Source organism: Oncorhynchus mykiss, chromosome 8 (assembly GCF_057628025.1).
Source record: "Oncorhynchus mykiss isolate SJ-2025 chromosome 8, ASM5762802v1, whole genome shotgun sequence".
In the NCBI taxonomy this organism is placed as follows: domain Eukaryota; kingdom Metazoa; phylum Chordata; class Actinopteri; order Salmoniformes; family Salmonidae; genus Oncorhynchus; species Oncorhynchus mykiss.
This window is the reverse complement of record NC_143029.1, coordinates 72,062,398-72,087,786: the sequence shown is the minus strand read 5'-3', so window position 1 is coordinate 72,087,786 and position 25,389 is coordinate 72,062,398. Positions and strand designations below refer to the sequence as shown.

The 25,389-nt window shown below is 42.0% G+C and overlaps 1 protein-coding gene across 8 annotated transcripts in view; it reads left to right on the top strand.

Annotated features, from left to right (window-relative positions):
• The window catches only part of LOC110530452 (adhesion G protein-coupled receptor L2), a 149,572-nt gene that overhangs the window by 73,839 nt on the left and 50,344 nt on the right, over nt 1-25,389 (top strand). For 5 of the 8 annotated variants that reach the window (XR_016482582.1, XM_036986081.2, XM_036986073.2 and 2 more), the window contains exons 6-9: nt 16,141-16,437; nt 17,285-17,388; nt 18,181-18,366; nt 24,875-24,913. Coding sequence is in view for 7 of the 8 variants with exons in the window: in XM_036986081.2 (XP_036841976.2) it covers nt 16,141-16,437; nt 17,285-17,388; nt 18,181-18,366; nt 24,875-24,913 (626 nt within the window). In the remaining variant the exon portion in view is untranslated. The remainder of the gene's footprint in view (nt 1-16,140; nt 16,438-17,284; nt 17,389-18,180; nt 18,367-24,874; nt 24,914-25,389) is intronic. The other 3 variants (XM_036986080.2, XM_036986075.2, XM_090182463.1) reach the window with 1 other exon arrangement.

The following is a 25,389-nucleotide window of genomic DNA, read 5'->3' as shown; positions in this document are numbered from 1 at the left end:
TTTCTAGGTATGTCTCTAAGAGCTTTGAAAACTTGGTTTGTACAATATTTGCCCATTATTCAATTTCAATTCTTCAAGCTCTATCAAGTTGGTGGTTAGTCGTTGCCAGACAACCATTTTCAAGGCTTGCCATAGATTTTCAATCTGATTTAAGTCAAAACTGTGACTGGGTCACTCAGGAACATTTCAATGTTGTCTTGGTAAGTAATAGTGTATATTTGACCTTGTGTTTTAGGTTATTGTCCTGCTGGAAGGTGGATATGTCTCCCAGTGTCTGGTGGAAAGCAGGCTGAACCAGGCTTTTCTCTAGGACTATGCTTAGCTCTCTTCCTTTTCTTTTAATTAAAAAAACTCCATAGTCCTTGCCGATGACAAGTATACTCATAACATGATGCAGCCACCACCATGCTGGAAAATATGACGAGTGGTACTCTGTTGTGTTGGATTTGCCCCAAACATAATGCTGTTTTTGCCACTTTTTGTTTTTGCAGTATTACTTTAGTGCCTTATTGCAAACAGGATGTATGTTTTGGAATATATTTGATTCTGTATAGGCTTCACTCTGTCATGTAGGTTAGTATAGTGGAATAACTACACTGTTGTTGATCCATCCTCAGTTTTCTCCTATCACAGCCGTTAAACTCTGTAACTGTATTAAAGTCACCATTGGCCCCATGGTGAAATCCCTGAGGGGTTTTCTTCCTCTCCGGCAACTGAGTTAGGAAGGACGCCTATATCTTTGTAGTTATTGGGTTTATTGATAAACCATCCAAAGCGTAATTAATAACTTCACCATGCTCAAAGGGATATTCAATGTCTGTATCTACCAGTATGTGCCCTTCTTTGCAAGGCATTGGAAAACCTCCCTGGCCTTTGTCGTTGAATCTGTGCTTGAAATTACCTGCTCGACTGAGGGACCTTACAGAAAATTGCATGTGTGGGTTACAGAGATGAGGTAGTCATTAAAAAAATCATGTTAAACACCATTATTATACACCGAGTGAGTCCATGCAACTTATTATCTGACTTGTTAGACATATTTCTTCTCCTGAAGTTATTTAAGCTTGCCTAACAAAGGGGTTGAACAAAGGTTTTCAGTACTTCTTGACTCAAGACATTTCAGATTTACATTTTTTATTTATTAGTAAACATTTCTGAAAACATAATTCCACTTTGACATTATGGGGTATTCTGTGTAGATCAGTGACGCAAAATCTACATTTCATGCATTTTAAATTCAGGCTGTAACACAACAAAATGTGGAAAAAGTCTAAACACACTTTCTGAAGGCTCTGTGTGCACTACCGTTCAAAAGTTTGGGGTCACTTACAAATGTCCTTGTTTTTTTCTACATTAACATAACATTTACCAGAAATACGGTGTAGACATTGTTAATGTTGTAAATAACTTGTAGCTGGAAACAGCTGATTTAAAAAAAATAAAAAAAAATGAAAATCTACATAGATGTACAGACGCCCATTATCAGCAACCATCACTCCTGTGCTCCAATGGCACGTTGTGTTAGCTAATCCAAGTTTATCATTTTAAAAGGCTAATTGACCATTATAAAACCCCTTTGCTTTTATGTTAGCACAGCTGAAAACTGTTGTGCTGGTTATAGAAGCAATAAAACTGGCCTTCTTTAGACTGATTGAGTATCTGGAGCATCAGCATTTGTGGGTTCGATTACAGGCTCAAAATGGCCAGAAACAAAGAACTGAAACTCGTCAGTCTATTCTTGTTCTGAGAAATGAAGGCTATTCCATAATTACCAAGAAACTGAAGATCTTGTACAACGCTGTGTACTACTCCCTTCACAGAACAGCGCAAACTGGCTCTAACCAGAATAGAAAAAGGAGTGGGAGGCCCCGGTGTACAACTGAGCAAGAGGACAAGTACATTAGTGTCTTGTTTGAGAAAGAGACGCCTCACAAATCCTCAACTGGCAGCTTATTAAATAGTACCCGCAAAACACCAGTCAACAGTGGAGGGGCGACTCCGGGATGCTGGCTTTCTAGGCAGTTTCTAGGAGTTCCTCTGTCCAGTGTCTGTGCTCTTTTGCTCATCTTAATCTTTTCTTTTTATTGGCCAGTCTGAGATGGCTTTTTCTTTGCAACTCTGCCTAGAAGGCCAGCATCCCGCAGTCGTCTCTTCACTGTTGACGTTGATACGGGTGTTTTGCGGATGCTATTTAATGAAGCTGCCACAAATAAGTTTGCTTTTCTTTCAAAAACAAGGACATTTCTAAGTGACCCCAAACTCGTGTGTGTGAGTGAGTGCAGTCAGAAAAAAGTATATATACAATACCAGTCAAAAGTTTGGACACACCTACTCATTCAAGGGTTTTTCTTTATTTTTACTATTTTCGACATTGTAGATTAATAATGAAGACATCACAACTATGAAATAACACACATGGAATCATATAGTTGCCAAAAAAGTGTTAACCTCTTTGGTGAAGGCGTGCCGCTGAAAGTTGGTGAAATTGCAGAGCGAGAAATTCAAACTACAGTATTATAAATATTTACTTTTCATAAAATCACAAGTATAATACATTAAAATAAAGCTTAACTTCTTGTTAATCCAGCCGCTGTGTCAGATTTCAAAAAGGCTTTACGGCGAAAGCAAACCATGCGATTATCTTAGGACAACGCCCCACATACAAACACGAAGGCCTGATTCATGAAGTCTCTTACTGTCTCTTGTCTGTTACTTGAATTCTGTGAAGCATTTATTTGGACAGCAATTTCTGAGTCTGGTAACTCTAATGACCTTGCAGTAGAGGTAACACTGGGTCTTCGTTTCCTGTGGAGGTCCTCATGAGAGCCAGTTTCATCATAGCGCTTGACTTGAAGAAACTTTCAAAGTTCTTGAAATTTTCCCGATGGACTGACCTTCATGTCTTAAAGTAATGATGGACTATTGTTTCTCTTTGATTATTTGAGCTGTCTTTGCCATAATATGGAATTAGCCTTATTGGTAAAAGACATTCTTCCACCCCTGCCTTGTCACAACACAACTAATTGGCTCAAATGCATTAAGAAGAAAATAAATTCCACAAAGTAGCTTTTAACAAGGCACACCTGTTAATTGAAATGCATTCCAGGTGACTACCTCATGAAGCTGGTTGAGAGAATGCCAAGAGTGTGCGAAGCTGTCAAGGCAAAGCGTGGCTTCTTGGAATTATCTGAAATATAAAATATATTTGATTGAACACTTTTTTTTGGTTAGTACATGATTCCATATGTGTTATTTCATAGCGAAGTGAAGACATCAACACTAAGGTAACTGAGCTAAATGACTATCGCCCTGTAGCACTCACTTCCGTCATCATTATGTGCTTTGATAGACTAGTCAAGGACCATATCACCTCCACCCTACCGGACACCCTAGACCCACTCCAACAGACGAAGCAATCTCAACCACACTGCACACTGCCCTAACCATCTGGACAAGAGGAATACCTATGTAAGAATGCTGTTCATCGACTACAGCTCAGCATTTAACACCATAGTACCCTCCAAACTCGTCATTAAGCTCGAGACCCTAGGTCTCAACCCCGCCTTGTGCAACTGGGTCCTGGACTTCCTGACGGGCCACCCCCAGGTGGTGAGGGTAGGAAACGACATCTCCACCCGCTGATCCTCAATACTCCCCACAAGGGTGCGTTCTCAGCCCTCTCCTGTACTCCCTGTTCACCCATGACTGCATGGCCATGCACGCCTCCAACTCAATAAGCAAGTTTGCAAATGACACTACAGTGGTAGGCTTGATTACCAACAACGAAAGACGGCCTACAGGGAGGAGGTGAGGGCCCTCGGAGTGTGGTGTCAGGAAAATAACCTCACACTCAGCGTCAACAAAACAAAGGAGATGATCGTGGACTTCAGGAAACAGCAGAGGAAGCACCCCCCTATCCACATCGACGGGACAGTAGTGGAGAAGGTGGAAAGTTTTAAGTTCCTCAGCGTACACATCACAGGCAAACTGAATTGGTCCACCCACACAGACAGTGTGGTGAAGAAGGAGCAGCATCACCTCTTCAACCTCAGGAGGCTGAAGAATTTTGTCTTGTCACCAAAAACACTCACAAAATTTTACAGATGCACAATCGAGAGCATCCTGTCGGGCTGTATCACCGCCTGGTACGGCAACTGCTCCGCCCACAACCGTAAGGCTCTCCAGAGGGTAGTGAGGTCTGCACAACACATCACCGGGGGCAAACTACCTGCCCTCCAGGACACACCTACAGCACCCGATGTCACAGGAAGGACAAAAAGATTAAGGACAACAACCACCCGAGCCACTGCCTGTTCACCCCGCTATCATCGAGAAGGCGATGTCAGTACAGGTGCATCAAAGCGGGGACCGAGAGACAGAAGCTGTTTTTCAATCTCAAGGCCATCAGACTGTTAAACAGCCATCATTAACATTGAGTGACGGCTGCCAACATACTGAATCAACTCTAGCCACTTTAATAATGCAAAAATTGATGTAATAAATTTAGCACTAGCCACTTTAAACAATGCCACTTTATATAATGTTTACGTACCATACATTACTCATCTCATATATATATATATATATATATATATATACTGTACTCTATACCATCTACTGCATCTTGCCTATGCCGTTCGGCCATCACTCATCCATATATTTTTATGTACATATTCTTATTCATTCCTTTACACTTGTGTGTATAAGGTAGTTGTTGTGAAATTGTTAGATTACTTGTTAGATATTACTGCATGGTCGGCACTAGAAGCACAAGCATTTCGCTACATTCGCATTAACATCTGCTAACCATGTGTATGTGACAAATAAAATGTGATATTCACTATTATTCTACAATGTCGAAAAATAAAGAAACCCTTGATTGAGTAGGTGTGTCAACTTTTGACTGGTACTGTGTGTGTGTGTATACAGTGGGGCAAAAAGGTATTTAGTCAGCCACCAATTCTGCAAATTCTCCCACTTAAAAAGATGAGGCCTGTAATTTTCATCATAGGTACACTTCAACTATGACAGACAAAATGAGAAAAAAAATCAAGAAAATCAAATGTCTAAAGACATGACGTAATTTTCTGTATTTTTCCAAGCTGTTTAAAGGCACAGTCAACTTAGTGTATGTACACTTTTGACCCACTGTAATTGTGATACAGTGAATTATAAATGAAAAAATGTGTCCGTAAACAATTGTTGGAAAAATGACTTGTAGATGTCCTAACCGACTTGCCAAAACTATAGTTTGTTAACAATTCATTTGTGGAGGTTGAAAAACTAGATTTAATGACTCCAACCTAAGTATATGTAAACTTCCGACTTCAACTGTACACATTATATATATATATATATATATATATATATATATACACATTATATATATACACACACACACATACCTACATACAGTGGGGCAAAAAAAGTATGTAGTCTGCCACCAATTGTGCAAGTTCTCCCACTTAAAAAGATGAGGCCTGTAATTTTAATCATAGGTACACTTCAACTATGACAGACAAAATGAGAAGAAAAAAAATCCAGAAAATCACATTGTAGGATTTTTTATGAATTTATTTGCAAATTATGGTGGAAAATAAGTATTGGTCACCTACAAACTAGCAATATTTCTGGCTCTCACAGACCTGTAACTTCTTCTTTAAGAGGCTCCTCTGTCCTCCAATCGTTACCTGTATTAATGGCACCTGTTTGAACTTGTTATCAGTATAAAAGACACCTGTCCACAACCTCAAACAGTCACACTCCCAACTCCACTATGGCCAAGACCAAAGAGCTGTCAAAAGGACACCAGAAACAAAATTGTAGACCTGCACCAGGCTGGGAAGACTGAACCTGCAATAGGTAAGCAGCTTGGTTTGAAGAAATCAACTGTGGGAGCAATTATTAGGAAATGGAAGACATACAAGACCACTGATAATCTCCCTCGATCTGGGGCTCCACGCAAGATCTCATCCCGTGGGGTCAAAATGATCACAAGCAAAAATCCCAGAACCACACGGGGGGACCTAGTGAATGACCTGCAGAGAGCTGGGACCAAAGTAACAAAGCCTACCATCAGTAACACACTACGCCGCCAGGGACTCAAATCCTGCAGTGCCAGACGTGTCCCCCTGCTTTAGCCAGTACATGTCCAGGCCCGTCTGAAGTTTGCTAGAGAACATTTGGATGATCCAGAAGAAGATTGGGAGAATGTCATATGGTCAGATGAAACTGACCATATGAAGAGGAAAAAAAACGCAACTCGTCGTGTTTGGAGGACAAAGAATGCTGAGTTGCATCCAAAGAACACCATACCTACTGTGAAGCATGGTGGTGGAAACATCATGCTTTGGGGCTGTTTTTCTGCAAAGGGACCAGGACGACTGATCCGTGTAAAGGAAAGAATGAATGGGGCCAAGTATCGTGAGATTTTGAGTGAAAACCTCCTTCCATCAGCAAGGGCATTGAAGATGAAACGTGGCTGGGTCTTTCAGCATGACAATGATCCCAAACACACCGCCCGGGCAACGAAGGAGTGGCTTTGTATGAAGCATTTCAAGGTCCTGGAGTGGCCTTGCCAGTCTCCAGATCTCAACCCCATAGAACATCTTTGGAGGGAGTTGAAAGTCCGTGTTGCCCAGCAACAGCCCCAAAACATCACTGCTCTAGAGGAGATCTGCATGGGGGAATGAGCCAAAATACCAGCAACTGTGTGTGTGTGAACCTTGTGAAGACTTACATAAAACTTTTGACCTCTGCATTGCCAACAAAGGGTATATAACAAAGTATTGAGAAACTTTTGTTTTTGACCAAATACTTAATATCCACCATAATTTGCAAATAAATTCATAAAAAATCCTACAATGTGATTTTCTGGATTTTTTTTCTTCTCATTTTGTCTGTCATAGTTGAAGTGTACCTATGATTAAAATTACAGGCCTCATCTTTTTAAGTAGGAGAACTTGCACAATTGGTGGCAGACTACATACTTTTTTGCCCCACTGTATGTAGGTGTATGTGTGTGTGTGTATATATATATAATGTGTGTGTGTGTGTGTGTATGTATATATATATATATATATATATATATATATATATATATATATATATATATATATATATATATATATAAAATGTGTACATACAGTTGAAGTCGGAAGTTTACATACACTTAGGTTGGAGTCATTAAATCTAGTTTTTCAACCTCCACAAATGAATTGTTAACAAACAATAGTTTTGGCAAGTCGGTTAGGACATCTACAAGTCATTTTTCCAACAATTGTTTACGGACACATTTTTTCATTTATAATTCACTGTATCACAATTACAGTGGGTCAAAAGTTTACATACACTAAGTTGACTGTGCCTTTAAACAGCTTGGAAAAATACAGAAAATTACGTCATGTCTTTAGAAGCTTCTGATAGGCTAATTGACATCGTTTGAGTCAATTGGAGGTGTACCTGTGGATACATTTCAAGGCCTACCTTCAAACTCAGTGCCTCTTTGCTTGACACCATGGAAAAATCCAAAGAAATTAGCCACGAAAAATAATTGTAGATCTCCACAAGTCTGGTTCATCCTTGGGAGCAATTTCCAAATGCTTGAAGGTACCATGTTCATCTGTACAAACAATAGTACGCAAGTATTAACACCATGGGACCACGCAGCCGTCATAGTGCTCAGGAAGGAGACACGCTCTGTCTCCTAGAGATGAACGTACTTTGGTGCAAAAAGTGCAAGTCAATCCCAGAACAACAGCAAAGGACCTTGTGAAGATGCTGGAGGAAACGGGTACAGAAGTATCTATATCCACAGTAAAACGAGTCCTATATTGACATAACCTGAAAGGCAGCTCAGCAAGAAAGAAGCCACTGCTCCAAAACCACCATTAAAAAAAGACAGACTACGGTTTGCAACTGCACATGTGGACAAAGATCGTACTTTTTGGAGAAATGTCTCTGGTCTGATGAAACAAAAATATAACTGTTTGGCCATAATGACCTTTGTTATGTTTGGAGGAAAAGGGGGAGGCTTGCAAGCCAACACCATCCCAACCGTGAAGCACGGGGGTGGCAGCATCATGTTGTGGGGGTTCTTTGCGGCAGGAGGGACTGGTGCACTTCACAAAATAGATGGCATCATGAGGAAGGATAATTATGTGGATATATTGAAGGAACTTTTGAAGACATCCGTCAGGAAGTTAAAGCTTGGTCGCAAATGGGTCTTCCAAATGGACAATGATCCCAAGCATACTTCCAATGCTGTGGCAAAATGGCTTAAGGACAACAAAGTCAAGTTATTGGAGTGGCCATTACAAAGCCCTGACCTCAATCCTATAGAACATTTGTGGGCAGAACTGAAAAAGCGTGTGCGAGCAAGGAGGCCTACAAACCTGACTCAGGTACACCAGCTCTGTCAGGAGGAATGGGCCAAAATTCACCCAACTTATTGTGGGAAGCTTGTGGAAGGCTACCCGAAACGTTTGACCCAAGTTAAACAATTTAAAGGAAATGTTACCAAATACTAATTGAGTGTATGTAAACTTCTGACCCACTGGGAATGTGATGAAAGAAATTAAAGCTGAAATAAGTAATTCTCCCTACTGTTATTCTGACATTTCACATTCTTAAAATAAAGTGGTGATCTAAACTGACCTAAGACGGGGAATGTTTACTAGGATTAAATGTCAGGAATTGTGAAATACTGAGTTTTAAATGTACTTGGCTAAGGTGTATGTAAACTTGTTTGTGTGTGTAATTGTATGTTTAAAAATCTTTATGTAGTATTTTTATATATATATTTTTAAAATACTTTTTTTGTGTTACTATGTAAAAAAAAATAAAATAAAAAATAAAAAAAAACATGTTATGTATTTGATACCTGTCTAATTCCTCAAATATATATTGAACACTCTTCAAGTATTCATTTGAATTCACTACAGGGATATGAGTTTTTAAACACATAGGTTCTCAACACTCAGACACCACACCAGTGATCAATATTTTGATGGTTCGAACTCCGAAGTAGAAGACTCACTATTTAAGAGATTGTCTTGCTCCGACGTGCCAATAAAATGCATCCCTTAGTGTCGCCCATTACAACATTTGTATTGACACTTAGAAGGTATTGTCTGAGATGCCTCAAAGACATCGACTTGGGTCTCGGTCCAGTGAATTCAAAAGACTAATCAGGGGAGACTATAATTGCCAGGAGCATTTCAAAGTAACGAAGGGAGAACATTAATTTGCTTTTGAGGTAGCATTGATCTGAGAAGCATTAAATTTGAGCGTTAAATTCATGGCTTGAATGAGAGGAGCAGTGCCGCTGGAGAAATGTTGGGTTAAGCCACACGAAGAGATCCGACGACACCGGCAGAAGGAAGACCATGCCACTGCATACAGATGTAGGATCTTAATTTGAGACAGTTTGCTACAGCTGGAAAGCAATCCTGCAGCAACAGGAAATGTTTATTATTATGTGGATTATAATTAATTAACATTTTTGTAGGGGTTCAGAAGCCTTTTTAAACCTCAAGTACACTAGTCTTACGTTTCCTGAATTGCAGCAAAGTTCTCCTGCAACAGGGTAATCAAATGAAGATCCTACATCTGTACATGAACTTGGAAAAGGCTAGTAAGTGGCTTAAATCTTCTAATGGCTTAAATCTTATTCTGCCTTACAAAGCTTGCTAATATATCTACATTCGGCTCATTCAATATGGCTGCTTATAAAACTCAGCTATGCATATTGATTTAGATGTTTTTTAAACATTGAAGTGTGGCATGATGAAGAAGCACTTGCTGGGCTCATTAATACATTGTATTGTGACAGACACACAGTGAGGCTTTGGAGATTGTTTCTGCGCTTCTAAGAGTAGAAAGCTCAAAGGGAATATTTACCCAGATCTCATGAGTTGGTCCATGCCACTTGGTGGATCAGCAAGGAGATTCATGCTGACCAGGGTCGAGGTGTGTGTGTGTGTGTGTGTGTGTCCTGGATCAAGGTGCCAAGCGTATGGTTGGAACAACTCCATTTGTTCCTCTTGTTGACATGGCACAAGTCTTCATGAGTCTGACTTCATGATTAGTGGATAGTAATATTTTGACTTGTTCAAGTGGACATTTAAAGAACTGGAAGAGAGGCTGTTGATCGCTGAAGTGAACATGAAATAATACAGTATGTTTTTTGCTTGTGCTGCTAGCCACCTCCCTTTTTTCTATCAAAGTGGGTCCATGGGCTGGTGTCGCTGCCGGAGGTATGGGGTGTCATTCATTTTGAACTTGTGTAAATCCGAACACTTAGCTCCAGAACCTGTCTGGCTGGCAGTGGCAGGGCCTTTTCTGTCTCCTGATCTTTAAGAACAAGTGTCAAGAACGCACACAGCAATAGAACTCCGATGCTCGACGTGGTATTTGCCATAGTCCATTAAATACAGGTAATAAGCACACACTAGGAAGAAAACAACCTACACCTTTCACTTATTCACTTCATCCACTGTGTGATGGCAGTAATTTCTGCCCATTTCTGCCAGGAAGACCCATCATTTATTCCAAATTGTACTAAAGGCAAAGTCTGGAAAAAACAGTCTTCCCAAGGCAGTATAAAAAGGCTACCGTATGTGACCAGGTGGTTCACTTAGACCCATTACCGAAGCTACTAGCTACACAGGACCGATGTTCACATAAGCGCCTCACATAGGCTCGAGCAGAGCAGGGTGAGACGGCATAAAAACAAACTAATGTAATATTCATGTCTTCTGGGTGTTGTTGTTTCTCTATCATTAGCTACTGGCGTAGGGATCTTCAAAAAAGCAACACCAAAACTGTGGCTCACAAGTACTGCTGTTTACTTCCTTTAAGTTTAAGATATTCAGACACACTCACCCTCACACCATTCCTTATTCATGGTGTTGCAGTGTAGGATGGTGGTGCGTTGGCGTGACATCCAACAGTTTGGTACAGGCTGTTTTGTCTTCTTATTGCAGTCCACGTAGGTGGCCAGATTCACACTTAGACAAATACTGTGTGAATTAAGATAATGTCATAACGCCCTCAAGTTTGAAGTTAGGAGGATTCAGAGTTTTGGAAGTGCACTGAGACTTAGCTTAATTATTTGGCTATATCGTTACGCTGATATAGTGGCACTCGGTATTTTACATTTTACTTTCAGTCGGTCGACTATTTAATCAACCCTTTCATTTCAACAATCATTGATTTCAAAACAAACCTTAAATTGTGGTAAAGACTGAAGTAAGTTGTTTCTGCAGAAGTCAGAAGATGTCTGATTCTTCCAGACCACAGACACACTGATGGTGATAGCCCATTATTATGCTGTTTCCCTCTCAAACTTTCTTAGATAACCTTCACGTCGTTTTCCCAATTCTTCAGAGATAATGGCAAACATGTCTAGACTCCAGAGCCATGGGGAATCTGGCTTTTATGAGGGGGGGGGCGGGGGGGAGACTAGGCCTTTAACGGAAATAGCTGTCTTAGACAAACAGCATAGCTATGCCTCTGATCATCGTATCATGGTTTATTTCATTATTATTTCATTTTTGGAAAGATGTTAAAATGTGGAACTTTATCTTCATTTATCATCTTGAATTTTAGTGAAGAGTATTACTTATGCTTAATTAACCCTTTCCTCCATCCTCAAAGATCCCTTCTATTTGCGATGGATTGTGTCTAGTTCATTCTATTTAGCTGTATCTAGTTTGGACACGTTTTTCAGTGGACAGTATTCCCTTTGCTTTCCCAGTGTCCTGCACTTGATTCCATTCTATCTAGTTACTTCTATTCAGTTTTCAGAACTTCCTAAAAAAAAATATTATACTGCTGTCAGCCCCTGAGCACCTTGTGTTATTTATCACAGATTAAACATATGCCACCCAGAGTGTCCTAGGCTTCTGCCTCCCACCAAGAGAAACTTTAAAGGCCCAGTGCAGTCAAAAACGTGATTTCCTGTGTTTTTATATTTTTCACACTGTAGTCCTATTCGCACTGGACTAGTATTAGTCATAGAGAATGATTGAGGCCTCTAGTGGCCAAAAGGCCATATTAGCAAGGGGGCTCCATTGAGGGCTTCCACCATTTTAATGTAGTCAACTGGGTGAGACTTCCAAATTCATTGGTTGATCCCTCTTGGTGACCCTGTTTGGAGTTATGTCCAAGCATGTCACCAGGAGGGATTAGCCAATCATGAAGAACAAATTGTACTACTTCAAAATGGAGATTTCCTCAGTGGCGCTGCGCTATAGTGGCACAGATACAACGATTAGTCCTCTATCTATCTCTATGGTATTACTAGAGAACTTTGTTACGTAATTATTACCCCAGAATGTCTGTTATTTCAGAGGATGATTCGGATGGGATAAATTCTTTACAAACGGACAGTTTTTTAAATAAATTGACAGTTATTACTGAAGCCTGGAGGTTTTTATTCTAGGCCTGGAGATATTTCAACATGTCTAGGTGTTAACAGGATACACTGATAACTCCAGCTTGGCTCCCAAGTTTCTAAACCATACCAAACCATCTTTGGTATACTGTCGCCAAAATATGATCATATTTTTGCTATCCGCAGTAGAAGACGTTCTTAATCACCCCAGCCTGCAGATGTGAACTAAACAGTGCACTTGTACTTGAGATGTGTTTTTAGGCTATGGATGAGAAAGGGAACTTGTCATTTCCCCCAAATGAAGCTCAGTTGTAAATGCTGCTTAACGATCAATTAACCGCAAGGGTTGCATTAAATAGGCGCAATATATTTTACTGACGCATTTGCTGATGTTCAATTCATTGGCACAAAACTTAGAAAGGAAAGCATTCACTGTGAAAGTTAAAACATGCATTCCCTTCATACACTATGTATACAAACCTTCAAATTAGTGGATCGATGACACAGCCATGCAGTCTCCATAGACAAACATTGTCAGTAGAATGGCCGTACTGAAGAGCTCAGTGACTTTCAACGTGTCACCGTCATAGGATGCCACCTTTCCAACAAGTCAGTTTGTCAAATTTCTGCCCTGCTAGAGCTGCCCCGTAAATGCTGTTATTGTGAACTGGAAACGTATCGGAGCAACAACGGCTCAGCCGCAAAGTGGAAGGTGGACCACCAAGTGGACCACCGAGTGCGGAAGCGCGTAGATCGTAAAAATCATCTGTCCTTGGTTGCAACACTCACTATCGAGTTCCAAACTGCTTCTGGAAACAACGTCAGCACAAGAACTGTTGTGGCAACAGTTTGGAGAAGGCCCTTTCCTGTTTCAGCATAACAATGCCCCCGTACACAAAGCCAGCTCCATACAGAAATGGTTTGTCGAGATCGTGTGGAAGAACTTGACTTAAAAAAATACAGATCTGGTGATTTGTGCTTGTGCACATAGAGTTATGTAATTATCTTCCCCAGTAAAATGAATCCCATATGAATTGGGCTTATGAGGTTGGAATTATACTGTGAAATTGTGAAAATTATGATAATGCCCTTTTAGTGTAAGAGCTGTTTGGGAGGGAGTTTTGGCCTGCCTGTTGACATCAGCAGGCGGTAAATGAGTTCCTATAAGAAGGAGTTCCAAACCAGTTCTCTGCCAATCACAGCTAGTGTTCAGTTTTCCCCTCCCCACTCAGACCACTCCCAGACACTCCTAGCTAAATTCTTGCTTGAGATATTGCTATTTGCTAAGAGTATATTTTTGTTTGTTTTAAAATTAAAACGGTCAAAAATAATCACAGTAAGGTACTTAATTGTTACCCAGAAATGATTTGATATTGAGATAAAAAGAGCTGAATTGAACCTTTAGGCTTTTGAGTGAAATGACAGCTAATTGAGATGGCCCCTCTTTGGGCTGAGTGCTAGCAGAGGACACACGGCTTTCAACCGCCATTGGTGAAATGGCTCATCATAATCAAAAGAAAATTGTAGTGTGTGTCCGGGCGGTGGATGGAGACATCAAGAGAAATGTAACAGGAAAATGGGCCTCTTTGACAAGTGGTTTAGATTCTATTTCTTTAGTTGTTGTTTTTTCTCTCCATTTTTCCCCCTTCATCTGTCTATCGCTGTAGAAAGGAGGTAGTCAGGGGCTCACACTCAGGCACTTCCAAATTACAACTAAATCAGAATTCCAGTGCACATCAATAGCTATAATAGTCTCTAGAGCGTACATTAGACTGGTGCACAGAGAATAGTGACACTGCGGTATGAGTGTTTTTCTCAGTATGCTGGTATTTTGCAGTTTCCGTAAGCATTTAGTTTCTCACAGCCACTTGGGATAGGGACAGAATGAGGGACAGAAAGAGTGGTAGAGAGAGAGAGAGACAGGGAGTTACACTGAACAGAATTATAAGCGCAACATGTAAAGTGTTGGTCCCATGTGTCATGAGCGGAAATACAAAATCCCACAAAAAAAAAAAAAATGTTTTTAATGTTAATTTCTCTACCATAAGCTGCCTTCAACGTAGTTTTAGAGAATTTGACAGTACGTCCGGCCCCACAACCGCAGACCACGTATAACCATGCCAGCCCAGTATCTCCGTCTGTAATAAAGCCCTTTTTCGGGGGAAAACTAATTCTGATTGGTTTTAGCCTGGCTCCCCAGTCTGGTGAAATCCATAGATTAGGGCCTAATGAATTTATTTTAAGTGACTGATTTCCTCATATGAACTGTAATTCAGTAAAATTTATGAAATTGTTGCATGTTGCCTTTTATATTTTTGTTCAGATTATAAGCTCCTCTCAACATCTGTTCTCACAACAATAAACTGGACATGTGTCATTTGCATAGTTACTTAGTGCTCAGAAATGTGTGAACGAGCAATTGAGTGCGTGGCTGACAGACAGACGGACGCACAATGAAGGAATGAGTACGGCCCAATTAAACACTGCTTCTGCCATGGGAGAAAAGGTCATTGAGTGAAATGTCATAACACAACAACACTGCCACACGGCTGACTGATCCTGCCTGACATTTCTAAATAGAAATGTGTCGCTGCCTGGGACCCTTTTTACCCCCCCCCCCCTCTTTTTCTGAGAACCGCGTCATGCTAGATTTAATGTATTGTTGGTTATGCACTTTCAGCTCTTTTTTCCCTTAGCACAGACAGACACAGACAGGACATTGTTATGAACTTCAATATTCCACTGAAACAGAAACACAAAACAAAGACGACGAGTCTCTCCAGAGCCCAGACGCTAAATGTGGGCATTGTCACCATTCAGGTAGAAATGGAGATATGAGTCTGATGATGGAGCATCAGATAGCATGATATTGCCTGTTCCCTGGGCCTCTGAAGACTGCACTGCAGGACTCTCAGAGTAGCAGACCTTGTGGGAAGCCACCTCTTATCAGCGCTAGAAATCGTGTGGCTGTGATATATAATCAGTCAGGCAAGAGGCAGTCAGTGTAGTCATCATGCTCATACGCAGGCTGTATGCATATACTGTTTTCTCTTTATTCTTTTATATCTATTTTCTTGGGTAGACACTGTAGAAAAGGCCTAGAGACCACACCTTCTTGGTGACCACAACACACACACACACACACACGCACAGATGTTCTTTATAGCTGTACATTGAATACAGCAGCTGAGCATTATAGCTGATGTATGGTTTTTGCCCAGAGCATTCCAGTTTTAGTTTTCTTACACCGGCTTTATCAAGGGGAGAGATGAAAGGGAGGAGAAAATAGTCAAATGCAGACAGACTTTGTCTTCCTTGTTGACATTAATCAGCCTACGGTACTGACTCTCCCTCACGAAGGACATCACTGCTGGGCAGAGCCAGGCCAGGCAGATGCTGCTACACTACCTGTCCTCCTGTTATTTTCAAGATTGGGTAAAGGTTTAAAATAGCTGAGATAGTGTAGTGTTTACAGGTTTCCTCCTCCTAACAGAACAGAGAGAGTAGGAGTAGTGTGGAGTAATACCTGAGTGCTGCTGTAGACTCTGCAGTAGACGTGACTCAGTAGAGCATAGAGCAGCCATCCCTCCAAGCGGTGTGGAACTAAAACACTGAAAGTACCTTGAACTTTCCCTGCTGACTGTTATATCTGATGTATGTCTGAAAGGTATAGAGGGAGTTCAATGTAAGGCTGGGTTTTATTAAAGCTATAACCTCCACTTTTCTCTCTGCTCTCCTCCTAGTGCCAACTATAGAAGACGTCTCCCTCTCCTCGGCCCTGCCTGAGACCACCACTATCATCACCACCACCATGGTCAAGGTCCCAGTCGACACCACAGTTCCAGCAGACCCCAGGGATGGGAGAGAGAGAGAGGCGGGTAAACCAGCGGAGGACCCCCATGGTACAGCTGACCCCACCACCCCAGAGATCCCTCCCACCCCCAGGCGCTTCTGTGAGGGAGGGATGATGAGGGGTATCTCCTGGCCCCAGACACACACTGGAGCCACAGTGGAAAGACCCTGCCCCAAAGGAACCAGAGGTACTATCAGGAACCGGGAGGGAGGGTGTGTGTGTGTGTGTGTGTGTGTTCCTCTGTATGAACATGTTAGTGTGTTGACACATTGTCTTTCATATAGCCTTCCATATGTTAAACAATGTGCCAAGATGTAATGTTCATTACCTACAATATGCTAATACTTCCAAATAGTAAATAGTTCCATGAATGAACTGTCAAAACAGACAATATAGGAAGATAAAAAACAGTAGGTGGCATGAGGGGGGTGAGTTACTGTTATTTCAATCATATGGAAATGGAATGTATGGAATGCAGACATGTCGGATATGAAGGTGTACCAATAGGTAGTAAGACTATGGCAACACTGTTCATTGTTGACAAGAATGCAGTAATATATATATATGATACAGAGCATTTTATTCATTGGCAACCCGTGATTCCTACAGTATACAGCTGAAATGTATGAGAATCTCTCACTGTGTAGTGTCCACTCAGTTAGATATCACAAAGCTGGTAATCTTCCTACATGTTTCACATCATACTTAATTATTAATTTTATTTATTTTACCATGGCTGCCCTCAGTCAATTGTTTGTCCTGCTCTAGAGAAGCCAGGTAAGTAAGAGGAGCAGGAGCAGGACAAAGAGATGTCCTGGCTCGGTTTCATTTATTTCTATTGAACCTTTATTTAAACAGCCTATTCTCATTGTCATACAATCTCATTTGCAGGGGATATAACCGTGTATTCAAGATGGCAGTGCTCAGCAACATCACAAAAAGTTACACAAATAAATGCACACATACTGTTCAATACACAATAGAAACAGACAATAGAGGGTTGTGTAACTGTTGTTTGTTGTGTGTTTCTCCAGGCATCGCCTCCTACCTCTGCACGGTAGCAGGGGGGACCTGGAACCCAAAGGGACCCGACCTCAGCAACTGTACCTCCCACTGGGTCGCTCAAGTGGCACAAAAGGTTGGTCAGCAGTGTCCTCTCATAGCTCCTGGGTGGCAGGGAGGGAAGGAACAAAACACCAACTTTTCTCTACTTCTTTATCTGAAAGGGAAAAGTGTATCTGTGTCTGTATTAGCATCTTGTTGGTTGCAACACTAAAGACGCGGTTTGCCCATTCATTCTGTATTCCCCTGCATGACTTCTAGATCAAAAATACACATTCAATGCACTTTTCTCTGTAAAAAAAAATTCTCTGACACTTTGAATTGCTCTCTGTAGCCTATAGCTTGCAACATTAATATTGATTTGAGTTTTAATCGGTATATGATACATTACTTGTATACTGGTCTGACACTGGGATGCCGATCCTCCAGAGGCGTTGCACCAATGACCCCGAGCCTTTTCCTGCTGTGCTGTTTTTCTTCCTTTCTCCACATTAAATCAGCAGTATCCATTGTTATCACATAGTTAACGTACCACATTCCAGGTACAGATGTAGGATCTTCATTTGACCTGTATTGTCACAACTAAATAATCCTGCAGAAACCAGATTTGAACCTTTAGTCCAAAGTGTTTCAGGTGGTTAGGCTATTATCTGGTCAAAATGAGGCTGCATGGAAAGTGGAATACTGTTAATATAACTGTGTGTTAGTGTGGGTTTTCAGTGAATTTATGCATTTCCTCCGGCGCAGGAAAAGTTGCAGCAACAAAAGAGTGACCAAATCCAGATCTTACATCTGTATTTAGTAAGAAACAAGTAATTAAAAGCTTAAACAGTCCATTAATATTTACGTTTTTTCCCTCCAACTCTAGATCCGTAGTGGGGAGAACGCGGCTAACCTAGCCAATGAGCTGGCCCACCACACACAGGGCCCGGTGTTCGCCGGTGACGTCAGCTCATCAGTGCGTCTCATGGAACAGCTGGTTGACATCCTGGATGCTCAGCTCCAGGAGCTACGGCCTAGCGAAAAGGATTCGGCCGGGCGGAGCTTCAACAAGGTAATATAAAATAATACAGTGTCTTCAGAAAGTATTCAGACCCCTTGACTTTTCCCACATTTTGTTACGTCACAGCCTCATTCTAAAATGGATTCAATAGTTTTTTCCCCAATCTACACACAATAGTCCATAAACTGTTTTTGAAATGTTATTTATACAATATATATATACATAAGTATTCAGACCCTTTACTCAGTACTTTGTTGAAGCACCTTTGCCAGCAATTACAGCATCGAGTCTTCTTGGATATGATGCTACAAGCTTGGCACATCTGTATTTGGGGAGTTTCTCCCATTCTTCTATGCAGATCCCCTCAAGCTCTGTTAGGTTGGATGGGGAGTGTCACTGCACAGCTATTTTCTGGTCTCTACAGAGATGTTTGATCGGGTTCAAGTCCGGGCTCTGACATTCTTGTCCCGAAGCCACTCCTGCGTTGTCTTGACTGTGTGCTTAGGGTCATTGTCCTGTAGGAAGGTGAACCTTCGCCCCAATCTGAGGTCCTGAGCACTCTGGAGAAGGTTTTCATCAAGGATCTCTCTGTACTTTGCTCTGTTCATCATTCCCTTGATCCTGACTAGTCTCCCTGAAAGATCCACTGAAAACATCCCCACAGCACGATGCTGCCACCACCATGCTTCACCATAGGGATGGTGCCAGGTTTCCTCCAGACGTGGCGCTTTTCAATCAGGCCAATCTTGGTTTCATCAGACCAGACAATCTTGTTGTCTAGTCTGAGTGTCCTTTAGGTGCGTTTTGGCCAACTCCAAGCGGGCTGTCATGTGCCTTTTACTGAGGAGTGGCTTCCGTCTGGCCACTGTACCATAAATACCTGATTGGTAGAGTGCTACAGAGATGATTGTCCTTCTGGAAGGTTCTCCCATCTCCACAGAGGAACTCTGGAGCTATGTCATAGTGACCATCAAGTTCTTGGTCACCTCCCTGTCCCAAGGCCCCCCCCGATGAACAAAAACAAATCATTTCACCTTTATTTAACCAGGTAGGTTAGTTGAGAACAAGTTCTCATTTGCAACTGCGACCTGGCCAAGATAAAGCAAAGCAGTTCAACACATACAACAACACAAAGTTACACATGGAATAAATAAACATACAATCAATAATACAGTAGAAAAATCTATATACAGCATGTGCAAATGAGGTAGAATAAGAGAGGTAAAGGCAATAAATAGGCCATGATGGCAAAGTAATTACAATCTAGCAATTAAACACTGGAATGGTAGGATGTGCAGAAGATGAATGTGCAAGTAGAGATACTGGGGTGCAAAGGAGCAAGATAAATAAATAAATAAATACAGTATGGGGATGAGGTAATTTACAGGTGCGGTGATCTGTGAGCTGCTCTGACAGCTGGTGCTTAAAGCTAGTGAGGGAGATATGAGTCTCCAGCCTCAGTGTTTTTTGCAGTTCGTTCCAGTCATTGGCAGCAGTGAACTGGAAGGAAAGGCGGCCAAAGGAAGAATTGGCTTTGTGGGTGACCAGTGAGATATACCTCCTGGAGCGCATGTTACGGGTGGGTGCTGCTATGGTGACCAGTGAACTGAGATAAGGTGGGGCTTTACCTAGCAGAGACTTGTAGATGACCTGGAGCCAGTGGGTTTGGTGACGAGTATGAAGCGAGGGCCATCCAACGAGAGCGTACAGGTCGCAGTGGTGGGTAGTATATGGGGTTTGGTGACAAAACGGATGGCACTGTGATAGACTGCATCCAATTTGTTGAGTAGGGTGTTGGAGGCTATTTTGTAAATGACATCGCCGAAGTCGAGGATCGGTAGGATGGTCAGTATTACGAGGGTATGTTTGGCAGCATGAGTGAAGGAGGCTTTGTTGCTAAGTAGGAAGCCGATTCTAGATGTAATTTTGCATTGGAGATGCTTAATGCGAGTCTGGAAAGAGAGTTTACAGTCTAACCAGACACCTAGGTATTTGTAGTTGTCCACATATTCTAAGTCAGAACCGTCCAGAGTAGTGATGCTTGACGGGCGGGCAGGTGCGGGCAGCGATCGGTTGAAGAGCATGCATTTAGTTTTACTAGCATTTAAGAGCAGTTGGAGGCCACGGAAGGAGTGTTGTATGACATTGAAGCTAGTCTGGAGGTTAGTTAACACAGTGTCCAAAGAAGGGCCAGTGGTATACAGAATGGTGTCGTCTGCGTAGAGGTGGATCAGAGACTCACCAGCAGCAAGAGCGACATCATTGATATATACAGAGAAAAGAGTCAGCCCGAGAATTGAACCCTGTGGCACCCCCATAGAGACTGCCAGAGGTCCGGACAACAGGCCCTCCGATTTGACACACTGAACTCTATCAGAGAGGTAGTTGGTGAACCAGGCGAGGCAATCAGTCGAAAGCCTTGGCCAGGTCGATGAATACGGCTGCACAGTAATGTCTCTTATCGATGGCGGTTATGGTATCGTTTAGGACCTTGAGCGTGGCTGAGGTGCTCCCTTGACCAGCTCTGAAACCAGATTGCATAGCGGAGAAGGTACGGTGAGATTCGAAATTGTCAGTAATCTGTTTGTTAACTTGGCTTTCGAAGACTTTAGAAAGGCATTGTAGGATGGATATAGGTCTATAACAGTTTGGGTCTACAGTGTCACCCCCTTTGAAGAGGGGGATGACCGCGGCAGCTTTCCAATCTATGGGAATCTCAGACGATACAAAAGAGAGGTTGAACAGGCTAGTAATAGGAGTTGCAACAATTTCGGCATTTTTGCTCAGATTGCTCAGTTTGGCCAGGCGGCCAGCTCTAGGAAGAGTCTTGGAGGTTCCAAACTTCTTCCATTTAAGAATGATGGAGGCCACTGTGTTCTTGGGGAGCTGCAGAAATGTTTTGGTACCCTTCCCCAGATCTGTGCCTCGCCACAGTCCTGTCTCTGAGCTCTATGGACAGTTCCTTCGACCTCATTGCTTGGTTTTTGCTCTGATATGCACTGTCAACTGTGGGACCTTATCTAGACAGGTGTGGGCCTTTCCAAAACATGTCCAATCAATTTAATTTAACACAGATGGACTCCAATCAAATTGTAGAAACATCTCAAGGGTGATCAATGGAAACAGGACGCACCTGAGCTCAATTTCAAGTCTCATAGCAAAGCGTCTGAATACTTTTGGCTTTGTCATTATAGGGTATTGTTTGTAGATTGATGAGATTTTTATTTTATTTAATCCATTATAGAATAAGGCTGTAACATAACAAAATGTGGAGAAAGTGAAGGGGTCTGAATACTTTCTGAACGCACTGTATGTGACCCCAGGTAGGCTAGTTAATACGAGTGCCATATACTGTATGAACATGCGTGTATATACAGTGCCTTGCGAAAGTATTCGGCCCCCTTGAACTTTGCGACCTTTTGCCACATTTCAGGCTTCAAACATAAAGATATAAAACTGTATTTTTTTGTGAAGAATCAACAACAAGTGGGACACAATCATGAAGTGGAACGACATTTATTGGATATTTCAAACTTTTTAACAAATCAAAAACTGAAAAATTGGGCGTGCAAAATTATTCAGCCCCCTTAAGTTAATACTTTGTAGCGCCACCTTTTGCTGCGATTACAGCTGTAAGTCGCTTGGCGTATGTCTCTATCAGTTTTGCACATCGAGAGACTGAATTTTTTCCCCATTCCTCCTTGCAAAACAGCTCGAGCTCAGTGAGGTTGGATGAAGAGCATTTGTGAACAGCAGTTTTCAGTTCTTTCCACAGATTCTCGATTGGATTCAGGTCTGGACTTTGACTTGGCCATTCTAACACCTGGATATGTTTATTTTTGAACCATTCCATTGTAGATTTTGCTTTATGTTTTGGATCATTGTCTTGTTGGAAGACAAATCTCCCTCCCAGTCTTAGGTCTTTTGCAGACTCCATCAGGTTTTCTTCCAGAATGGTCCTGTATTTGGCTCCATCCATCTTCCCATCAATTTTAACCATCTTCCCTGTCCCTGCTAAAGAAAAGCAGGCCCAAACCTTGATGCTGCCACCACCATGTTTGACAGTGGGGATGGTGTGTTCAGGGTGATGAGCTGTGTTGCTTTTACGCCAAACATAACGTTTTGCATTGTTGCCAAAAAGTTCAATTTTGGTTTCATCTGACCAGAGCACCTTCTTCCACATGTTTGGTGTGTCTCCCAGGTGGCTTGTGGCAAACTTTAAACAACACTTTTTATGGATATCTTTAAGAAATGGCTTTCTTCTTGCCACTCTTCCATAAAGGCCAGATTTGTGCAATATACGACTGATTGTTGTCCTATGGACAGAGTCTCCCACCTCAGCTGTAGATCTCTGCAGTTCATCCAGAGTGATCATGCGCCTCTTGGCTGCATCTCTGATCAGTCTTCTCCTTGTATGAGCTGAAAGTTTAGAGGGACGGCCAGGTCTTGGTAGATTTGCAGTGGTCTGATACTCCTTCCATTTCAATATTATCGCTTGCACAGTGCTCCTTGGGATGTTTAAAGCTTGGGAAATCTTTTTGAATCCAAATCCGGCTTTAAACTTCTTCACAACAGTATCTCGGACCTGCCTGGTGTGTTCCTTGTTCTTCATGATGCTCTCTGCGCTTTTAACGGACCTCTGAGACTATCACAGTGCAGGTGCATTTATACGGAGACTTGATTACACACAGGTGGATTGTATTTATCATCATTAGTCATTTAGGTCAACATTGGATCATTCAGAGATCCTCACTGAACTTCTGGAGAGAGTTTGCTGCACTGAAAGTAAAGGGGCTGAATAATTTTGCACGCCCAATTTTTCAGTTTTTGATTTGTTAAAAAAGTTTGAAATATCCAATAAATGTCGTTCCACTTCATGATTGTGTCCCACTTGTTGTTGATTCTTCACAAAAAAATACAGTTTTATATATTTATGTTTGAAGCCTGAAATGTGGCAAAAGGTCGCAAAGTTCAAGGGGGCCGAATACTTTCGCAAGGCACTGTATCTAGGTAGGTAGTATTCCCTGCTCTCCTCAAGGTCGTCTCACTGCAGAAAGTTCATTCCAATCAAGCCTAAATAAGTTATTTGGAGTGATAAGTCACTTGTTTTATGTTTCTTTGTACCAAGCTAAATTATCTAACGTCATTGGCAGATCATTCTGTTATTTTAATCTAAACAAGGCTTTATACAAGTCATTTATATGTTTTAAATGTCATTTTCAAGATAATTTACCTTAAGATAAGTTACTTGTATAAAGCCGTTTTAAGCTTAAAATAAACAAATTGATCTGGCAATCACGTTACATAATTTCACTTGGTACGAAGAAACATAAAAAATAAATAAAAATAAAAAGTGAATTATGAGTCACTCATTTAACCCCAACCCCAACCCCCACCCACCCCTCCACAACCACAAGTCTTTCTCCAGGTGAGGGGGAGGAGGGGGTAAGGCATCCCCAGCCCTGAGGGGGAGCTGTGGCTGAGGGTAAGGAGGGAGGGGGTAAGGCATCCCCAGCCCTGAGGGGGAGCTGTGGCTGAGGGTAAGGAGGGAGGGGGTAAGGCATCCCCAGCCCTGAGGGGGAGCTGTCGCTGAGGGTAAGGAGGGAGCTTATTCTTCCAGCCCCTAGCTCCACCTTTTCCTAGAAATTACTGGGTTCTGAAATGCAGCTTTCTCACCTGGCAGCTCTAAGAGCTAATGGATAGTAGCCCCCCGCTAGCCAACACAAAGAATAACTCTCCTCTCTACCACCAGACAGGCAAGAACAGAGCTGCCTTCCCTCCTCCAGAGCACTTACCATGTCTCTCTGAGTGAAAGGTACAAGCAGGAATCTTAAGGCCTAACTTCCACAGTCATAGAAATGAATGACAGTTTTACAGTGCTATTCAGAACGCAAAGGTGAAAGCAAAGTGGATTTGGACCAAAAGGCACATCCGTAGTGTTTTCTTTGTTCCCTTCGTAGCTAGTCCTAGACTGAACCTTTCTGTCTATGTTCTAACTGTACTGTCTTACAACAGCACAATGCTACACTCCTTCAGCCACAATTTAGCTGGCTGTGGGAATAATGAATCCGTCTCTTTTGACTGAGACCGAGACAGGCCAACTAAGCCTCTAAATAAACCCCAGAGCTGGCAGACTGTTATAACCTCAGTGCCATGGAATCCAAATGACCCCCTCTGGCTTTGTTTATTGTCTCGATGCTTTATAAAGCATCGTTAATGCAAAGCATAGGAATTTAATCTCAGCAATTCCCCCTCTACAACGCAATGCTGTGCAGCCTTGTCTCTGCCAGCCAGGACCTTGTAGTTATGTAAGCTAGATACATATTCAGATACAGCTTCCGAAACACATTTACAATGTGCTCCATAATATATTGTGAGCTTCTTATTTCATCTACCTAACATAAGGTTTATATATTCTAATTTCCTTCCTGATTGGAGTTGGGTAAGTGGTGTATTTTAGGATAGGTGTTTTCTAAAGACACAGACGATCCTCTTTCTTTCCCCTAAGCATTTTGCTTCCTAATAGTGTTTCTCTTGATCTTCTCTTTGTGTTAAAAAGCTTCAAAAGAGAGAGAGGACATGCAGGGCATATATGAAGGTACTGTATACCTGCTGGTTCCACATAGACACTTTTACCTCTTAAAGTGTCCACAGTATGCTCAGTAGCATTGGTGTTATGCCTGTGGCTGTCTGTCCGTCTGTGATTATCTGTTGGCTTGTCTGTATGCACAACGTGTCCACCTGTCTCTCTGCTTGTCCATCTGCCAGCCTGTCTATCTGCCTGTGTGTCTATTAGCCTGTCGGTATGCCCATCCATCTCTCTACCTCTCGACTCACCTGTCTGTTTGTCCATCTGCCAGCCTGTCTTTCTGCCTGTGTGTCTATTAGCCTGTCGGTATGCCCATCCATCTCTCTACCTCTCGACTCACCTGTCTGTTTGTCCATCTGCCAGCCTGTCTATCTGCCTGTGTGTCTATTAGCCTGTCGGTATGCCCATCCATCTCTCTACCTCTCGACTCACCTGTCTGTTTGTCCATCTGCCAGCCTGTCTATCTGCCTGTGTGTCTTTTAGCC